Here is a 9318-nt window from a genome sequence, read left to right on the forward strand (position 1 = left end):
GTAACACGGTCACTAAAAACCCGAGGGCTATAGTTCTCAAATTATTGGACTTCAAGGATAAAATCGCAATCCTCAAAAAATCTTCAAGTTTAAAAGGAAAAAATTTATATATTAACGAGGACTTCTGCGCGGAAACAAACCTTATTCAAAAAGATTTTCGTGAAAAAATGAAAGTGGAAAGAGAGTCGGGGAAATTTGCATACATATCGTACGATAAATTAATCGTACGTGATTGGAAAGAAAAGGAAAGTATTTTATGTCCTTAATACTATTTTCTTATGAGTATTTATTTACCTTTTTTTTGCTTATTTAAATTTTTTACTTTTTTCTTTTTTTTATCAAAAATGGCGAATAATGTGTTTGACCAATTAGATTTTGAAAAATTAAATTATGATCCTTTTGAAGATATTCTTTTGAACAATCTTTCTGATGACAACTTAAATATTTTTTTAGAAACTCAAATGAGTTTAATTAAAACACCATATTTTGATCCTTATGAATTTAAAATCAAAAAAGATTTAAACTCATTTTCTGTATTACACTTAAACATAAGAAGCATGCGGCAAAATTTTGAAAAATTTAAAGAATTTTTATTTATTATAAATTACTCGTTCGACGTCATATCTCTGTCAGAGACTTGGCATGATTCAGAAAGTCCTCTAGAGTTGAATTCGAATTATAGTTTGGCAAATTACAAACTAATTAGCCAATCACGAGGAAGCAATAAAAAAGGCGGAGGACTGGGTGTTTACGTACTTAAAAAGTATCAATTTAAAATAAAAAAGCAATTAAGTGTAGCAAATAACAATTATGAAAGTCTTTTTATTGAAGTAATTAATGCAAAAAACAAAAATAGTATAATTGGATGCGTGTACCGACCACCTAGTGGTAAAATTAGATCATTTAAAGACTTTATCGAAAAAAGTATTTTAAAAACAAACAACGAGAAAAAAAACTTATTTATCCTTGGGGATATAAACTTGAATGCACTAACATACCAGAAATTTCCAAAAACAAAATCTTTTTTTGACATGTTATATAAGTACAATGTTTTGTCAGTAATTAATAAACCGACTCGTGTTAATAGAACTTCTGCAACTGCAATAGATAATATTTTTATTAACAATCTCTTAGAAACATCATATGAGGCAGGAATATTTAAGAAGGATATTAGCGACCATTTCCCAATATACATTACCATAAAAAATATTAAAGTTATTCCAAATGATCAACCCAAAATTTTACATATAAATAAACGCAACCTTTCAACTCATAGTAAAAACAACCTTACGAACAAATTATATTTAGAGAATTGGAGTGATGTTTATAAAAGTCAAAATGCAAATGAAGCATGTAATTTATTTTTAGACAAATTCCAAGAGATTTTTAATGAAACTTGTCCAAATGAAGTATTAAAAATAAAAACAAAAACACTTGATAATCCATGGATGGATAAAACACTTATTAAATGCTCTAGAACCAAACAAAAACTGTATAATAAATTTCTTAAAAATAAAAGCACAACTAATGAAAAAAATTATAAAGCATACAATTATTTTTATATCGATCTTTTAAAATAAACTAAAAATAATTATTACAGTAAACAATTTACTAATTGTAAGCTGGGTACTAAAAAAACATGGGCTGTAATTAATGGCATACTAGGAAAAAATAAAAATAAAACTTCTTCGCTACCCAAACAAATCAATATAAATAATAATGATATATTCTGTCCTAAAGAAATATCCAAAGAGTTTAATACATATTTCACAAATATTGGACTTGATCTAGCTAACAAAATTACAACACCCCTTAATTCTTATAAAACCTATCTAACACCATCAAATGATAAAACGTTGTATGATTTCGACTTGACATTAAAAGAATTTGAAACGGCTTTTTCTTCGATAAAAAATAAAAATTCATCAGGATTTGACGGTATTCTCAGTAATATACTAATTTCAAATAAAAAAAGCATCAGTAGACCATTGTTCTATATAGTCAAGCTTTCACTGGGCCAAGGAATATTTCCTGATGTACTAAAACTCGCAAAAGTAATTCCAGTTTATAAAAATAATGATCATGCAAATGTTTCTAACTACAGGCCTATATCATTGCTTTCTGTATTTTCAAAGATATTCGAACGTGTAATTTATAATAGAATCTTTGACCACTTAACAAAAAACAATTTTTTTTATCCATAACAATTCGGATTTCAGAAAAATCTTTCAAATGAACATGCGATTATTGAATTAGTCGATCAAATAAATAATGGCTTTAATGAAAATAAATTAAAAAAAACTAAAGCTTTTGACACTCTTGATCATTCCATCTTGTTAGAAAAATTAAAGTATTATGGGGTAATTAATAAGGACTTCAATTGGATTAAAAGTTACCTTACTGATAGAACACAATATGTTCATAAAAAAGAATACGGAATTCTTAAAGTCCCCTGTGGAGTACCCCAAGGATCAATACTAAACCCTCTCTTATTCTTAGTTTATATAAACGACTTAAGTAATGCATCAGTGAAATTAAACCCAATTATGTTTGCTGATGATACAAATCTCTTTCTTTCCAACTATAGTATCAAGCAACTTTATGCTGACATGAACTTTGAATTAAATAAGATAAATGATTGGTTTCAAGCAAATAAACTCTCATTAAACGTTAAAAAAACAAAGTATACATTACTTTGTAAAAAGTCGCAAGAAGTAAACCTTCCCCTCAAACTACCATATTTTTTTTTAAATAATAAAGAAATAAAACAGGAAGACTCTTTAAAGTTCTTAGGGATACTTGTGGACAAGCATTTATCTTGGCTTCCCCATATTAAATATTTACAATCAAAAGTTAGTAAAGCCATCGGCATGATGTACCGAGTTCGTCCTTATGTTAATATTATGTCTTAAATTAATTTACTTCTCTTTAATTCATTGTTTTATCAGTTATGCCAATATATCATGGGGCAGCACGCAAACTACTAAACTTAAAAATATACTTAGTGTTCAAAAACATGCGTGTAGAATTATTTACGGAAAAAAAAGAAGGGAGCACACGAAACCCTTAATGCTTGACATGAAATGATGAATATTTATGAAATAAATATTTATCAACACCTAATTTTTATGTATAAGTTTACAAATAACCTAACTCCAGTAAATTTTAATTGTAAGTTTAAAAAAAATATAAATGAAAAGTATTTCCTTAGAACAAACCAATCAAATTTCTTTAAATTGCCTAAGAAACTAAACAAGTTTACAGAGTGTTTAATAGCACCCGCGGACCAAAAATATGGAGCTATTTTAAAATAAAAGAAGCTAAAAAAGATAATATGGTAAAATCATTAAACTCATTTAAGTTGCTAGCAAAAAAACACATTTTTAATTCGGAGGAATTACAAGAACTCCGTTAAGTTTTATCAAAATAGTTTTACTTTTTTATTCTTTGAAAAATTAATCGTACATATCTTTTGTAGTTATTTATGCAATGGTGTATATATTTTAAATCCTTGAGTATTTAAATTTGAAGTTTTTACATCTTACTTTTATCTGCAGTTTATTTGAACATTTTGACGACATTTTATTTTTTCAAGGGGCTCTATGAAAAGATTGTGGTGGTATTGTATCACCCATATCTTCTTTGAGTCCCGGTCTGTTTTTTAAATTGTCTTATTTGTTTATATATTTTATTAAGTGATAATCTTATGTAACTTATTTTATTAAACAGCAAAATATATTCTAAACTAAACTAAAAAAGTTTCTCACGAGAAGTCCCATTTCTCACGAGAAACGAGAACGAGACGAGATCTCGCTCATGGTTATTTTATGAAGCTTTGATGACTTTTTATCAAAGGTTTTAAAGCAAACAGCACATATATTGCTAACTTCCATTTAATCACACTTTAAGTCGTTGTGCACCAGAGAATGTTTAAAAACAAAAACCGCCGACAAATTTAAGTTATCTCGTTGAAAATTGCGGATTATTAATTTAATTAATCTGCTTTAATTAATTTAATTAATTTAATTAATATTAATTTAATTAATATAATTAAACTTAAATTTAAACTTAATTAATTTAATTAATATAATTAATTTTTTAACTCGTTTAATTAATATAACTAATTTTATAAATAATTTTTATAAATAATTTTTGTAAATAATTTTTATAATTAATTTTATAATTAGTTTTATAATTAATTTTATAATTAATTTTATAATTAATTTTATAATTAGTTTTATAATTAATTTTATAATTAATTTTATAATTAATTTTATAATTAATTTTATAATTAATTTTATAATTAATTTTATAATTAATTTTATAATTAATTTTATAATTAATTTTGTAATTAATTTTATAATTAATTTTATAATTAATTTTATAATTAATTTTGTAATTAATTTTATAATTAACTTTATAATTAATTTTATAATTAACTTTATAATTAATTTTATAATTAACTTTATAATTAATTTTATAATTAACTTTATAATTAATTTTATAATTAATTTTATAATTAATTTTATAATTAATTTTATAATTAATTTTATAATTAATTTTATAATTAATTTTATAATTAATTTTATAATTAATTTTATAATTAATTTTATAATTAATTTTATAATTAATTTTATAATTAATTTTATAATTAATTTTATAACTAATTTTATAACTAATTTTATAAATAATTTTATAAATAATTTTATAATTAATTTTATAATTAATTTTTATAAATAATTAATTTAATTAATATAACTTAAAAGTATTAATTTCATTTTTTGATTTTTATGCATTTTTCCACTCAACTGGAGGTTTTAAGTCGTCAATTATTTTTATTCTATATGTAACTAAGTTTATATAAAATATAATCTGATGTGGGAAGATTTTAAACCTGACGGTTACTATGGTTCACAGTGAAGATTTTAGCTAATTTTTAAAAAAGATCTGTCACCAGAAAAACAATCACCAACACTATCAAAAATTTCTCGCATTGATACTATTTTTAGGAAAGGCTTTAAGCCTCTTGGTGAAGTGATAACTAAATTGGTTGCAGTTGATGGTCTTAGTTTCAACCAAATTGCAAATCGTGTTCTGTTTAAAAGAGCATTTAAATCAGATGGTCACACTTTGCCAATAAGTTCTCAAAATATTAGAGATTAATTTATGGCAGAATATGGTAAAACTATCACCATTATTAAGCAAGACATTCGAAAGATTCAAGAAGAATAAGGTCGTTTTTCTACTAGCTTTGACAAATCCACTTCGGTCAGAAACCATCATTTTATGAATCTGAACTGACATGATTTAGATGGTTTTCAATCACTAGGAATGATCCGTGTCAACGGAAGCATGAACACTGACAAAGTTAATCAACTTGTTAAGTCAAGATTGTCTGAATTCCAGTTAGATTTAGACAACGACATTGTAGCAATAACCACTAATGGTGCGAGTGTTATGATGAAATTCGGAAAAAAGGCCAGTCCCATTCATGTTAGCTGTCTTGCACATGTTAGCTGTCTTGCACATTCATGTTAGCTGTCTTGCACATGCAATCCATCAATGCGTTTGCGATATAATTTATAATCTTATGAGATAAACAATGATTTAATTTATGACAAAACTGAAGAGGAATAGGATTATTAAGAAACAATTGAGGAATGTGATGAATTAAGCACTGAGACAAACCCAGTTACTGATATTGGTGGTATTGTTGCTAAAATTTATAAAATTGTTTAAGTCTTCAGAAAGTCCCCAGTCACAAATGATGACAATCTTCAACCTCAAAATATTTAGTCCTTCTGGAAAAAAAAAAGCTTTTTTTTTAGATTGTAAAATGCGATGGAACAGCCTACTACAAAATACTACGAATATTTTGAGTTTGCAAAGAAGTTAAAGTAGCAACGATCCATTTTGAACAAGAATTTGATGTTTCCGAAAAAGATTTGAAGAAGATTAAAGAACTATGTGATGTTCTTGCTCCCATTGAAATGTCTGTAGAATATTTATGAAAAGAAGATGCTGATTTTTTGCTTGTTGAAAAAGTTACTGAATATACTGCTTAGCAGCTGAAAGATCAAGGGACATCAATAAGCCTTGCTCTCCTAGAAAAATTTAAGTCCAAATTCAAGAGAGGAGAAACCCCGATCTTGTACACTTAATACAAAATTTAAAATCTCCAGACACTTTTGAAGAGCAAAAGGATCAGTTTGGTCTAAAAATAAAAAAAGCGTCATACCTTTTGCTACTTCACTTTTAAACAGACTTTATCTACAAAAAGCAGGTGAATAGCTACCAGTTGATTTTAAAGTTACTAATACACCTGATCAAACATTAAAAATTGATGAAAATAAAAAACCTCTTTCAGATGAATTTGCTTAATTTATTCAACAAACAAAGCATGGAGCTATCACCGTAGATAAGATTGGATCTAAGACTTTGAAAAAATAGATGAGTTTATTTGAAGCTACTCGCGCAAGGCCTAAAAACTTTGAAAAACTCTTTAAAGCTTTATTAACTATTAAACCAACATCAGCGGAGCCAGAACGAGCATCAGCGGAGCCAGAACGAGCATCAGCGGAGCTAGAACGAGCTTTCTCAGCTTTGGGATTTTTTGCCACGAAAATAAGATATAGATTGGTAGATGATACCCGTAACGCATTGATTTTAATGGGCCAGTTCTACAAAAAATTTGAAAAAAAGAAAAATGTAGTTTAAAGATAAAAGTTATAAAACCTTTTCATTTTAGTCTTTTAAAAACTTGTTTTTTTTTTTTTTAAAATTGACTAAATTTACACCCCATAGGTTATTTAATGGCTGCAGTAACATCTAAATGATATAATTATCCGGGTAATACCCGAGCACTACCCGGGTATATTTAAAATTATCCATTACCCGGGTAAATTTTTTTTGCCGGGTAATGGAAACGCTGTTTCCAGACAACAAATATTCCAGTTAGTCATTTCCTAAAAAAACTTCTATTTTGGTGAGATTGGTTTTTAACAACAACAACGCTGAATAAAAGAAGCCAAAATACAAAACTTGGAATCAAATTGCAAAATAAAGAGTCATTTCCAAAGCAAGAAACCTGACAGTCTTTAAAAAAAAACTTTTAAATAACTGATGTAAATAACATCAAGATTAATAATAATAAAAAAAATTAAAGTTAAAAAAATAAAAGTAATTAACTTAAAAATAGTTGATAACTTTTCATAACCATAGCAGCCGCTTATTTTAATTTATTTAATATAGCTTTTTAAATTTATTTAGCTTATTTTAATTTATTTAATATAGTTTAGTAGGGTGGTTCAAAAAAGCACACGTTAAAATTTCAAATTATATGGTCAAATGTGAAGAAAAGTGTCTTGAAGTTATTTCATTTGATGAAATAACATCAAGTTTTTTTTTTCAGTAAACTTTTGTTACTTTCTTTACTTTAAATATTCAAAAACTTAAAGTAAAAAAGTTAACAAAGGGTGTAAATCACAATATTTAAACAACCCGATTCCAATTACATATTTAAAATCAGAGCCGTAGCTAGCTTTTTGTTTTTGATTGAGAGTTTAACTTTATAAAACGACGTAGCTATGTCGTTTTATAACGACAAAGCAGTCTAACAAAGTCTAACATATGAATGTTTGGAATTTGCTCTAGAGCAAATTCCAAACATTCATATGTTCATGTTTATGTAAAGCTTTGCAAAAGTATTGCGATAATCGGAGTCTGTTAACAATAAACCGCTAAAATGTTAACCTCCCTTTCATGCCTTAAACGTGAGAGCAACGAGTTTGTAACATTTATGTATACATTTTTTTTTAAACATTTTAAACTAAATTTAAGTTCATTAACAAGTCTCTAATGTCATGCAATAACCTCTTAGTGTTCAAAAATTATGATCATATATTACATTATGAGCAACCTCTCCAATTATTTAGGGGTTTAAAATATTATCTTTAATAAAGTTATAAGTTCGTCTGACTATCAAATTCTGTTCTTCATTTAAAAGGTAGGAGCGAAAGCTAATTTAAGTATTTTTTCTGAAGTTTGAGTTTAATAAGTTTATTTTAGTTGACAATTAGAGTTTTGTATTTTTTGGAAATATACCTAAAAAATTAATAAGTAGCTGAAATATCAAATACTCCTGTTTTACTATGTTATTTTAGAAAAAGAGAAAACGTTTTTTAAAATAACATACTAAAACAGAAGATATATTGGACAAATAACAGAAATTTTGAATAATTTTATTTTTTTAACATATAAATAGAATGTTTTAAAAAAAATTATCCATGAAAATATAAATTAAACAAAATACAAGATTTAATTTTAAATTGATTTAAATATAAGTATTGCATGGTATTATACCACGTCAAAAGCAATGTAATATTAATATAATTATAAAAAATTAATTGATTTTGGTTAATAAATACACTTTTGTTAGATAAAACATACTTAAGTGCCAAACTTAAGGATGTTCTTATTTATATCATTTTAAAATGTTTAGGAAAATGTTGAAACAACCACTTTGTTCGGTTTGGGTGTAAACTTTATATTATCGTAACCTTTGAATTTTAAAACCTGTCGACTTAAGTATTTAGTGAAAAAAAATAAAAGAACAAAAGGTCCTAATATGTTGCCCTCACATTTGGGGTAAGGATGGTAAATGTTTTAGGGTTATTTTTTCCAGGCTCTCATCACCACAACTTTTATTTCTTAGTCTACGTATAAATCGTTGCTTAGCTATTGCTTGGGTTATACGTATATTAAACAGTGGCGTAGCAAAATATTTTTGGCCAGTAGACATACTGGTCCAGGTGCCCAATTTCTTTTTCTCTGGAGCAATAACTTTTACTGAAAAAAATCAACAACAAAATATCTTTAAATACATCTTGAGACTCCTAAACATCGCGGCCCTGGGCCTAGTTGCTTGAGGGACAGTAAATGTTGCTCACATTGGCCTTGCTGTAGTTAGGCCACTGATACTACACAAAGATAAAGATATTTACATAAATAGTTTTAAATTTTTCACGCCCGTAAAATATCGTAGTTCTTAAAACCAGTGCCGGACTTAGACTTGCAGGGTCTGGGGATACTTTTGAGCAGATGGACTTTTTTTTTATTGAAGTGCCAAAAAAACCTTAAAAAAATTAAGAAATTAATTCTCTTAAAAAATTTGGAGCTCATAAATCTGCGGGACATGGGGTTGTAGCCCCCATAATCCAAGACTGGTTTAAATATTCCCTCCTCAGTTTTTTTAATAATGGTACCCGTTAAAATTGGAATTCCCCAAGGCTCCGTACTTTCAGTGTTACATTTTATTAT

General features: G+C 26.6%; 1 protein-coding gene across 1 annotated transcript; it reads left to right on the top strand.

The window, feature by feature from the left end:
* The first annotated feature begins 344 nt into the window (after positions 1-344).
* LOC136080205 (uncharacterized) lies at positions 345-5163 on the top strand. The gene is made up of 4 exons (XM_065796819.1): positions 345-1492; positions 1601-2123; positions 2220-2683; positions 5010-5163. Exons 1-4 carry the CDS (start codon positions 345-347, stop codon positions 5161-5163), a joined length of 2289 nt encoding a protein of 762 aa, XP_065652891.1.
* Positions 5164-9318: the final 4155 nt, after the last annotated feature.

Source organism: Hydra vulgaris, chromosome 05 (assembly GCF_038396675.1).
Source record: "Hydra vulgaris chromosome 05, alternate assembly HydraT2T_AEP".
Classification (NCBI taxonomy): Eukaryota; Metazoa; Cnidaria; class Hydrozoa; order Anthoathecata; family Hydridae; genus Hydra; species Hydra vulgaris.

Excerpts from the sequence above, each read along its gene's own strand:
- LOC136080205 (XM_065796819.1), top strand. The coding sequence starts at position 345 with ATGGCGAATAATGTGTTTGACCAATTAGATTTTGAAAAATTAAATTAT. Across the intron at positions 1,493-1,600 it reads TCTAGAACCAAACAAAAACT|TAAACAATTTACTAATTGTA; the intron begins GTATAATAAATT and ends TAATTATTACAG. Across the intron at positions 2,684-5,009 it reads TTAAACGTTAAAAAAACAAA|GAAAGGCTTTAAGCCTCTTG; the intron begins GTATACATTACT and ends TACTATTTTTAG.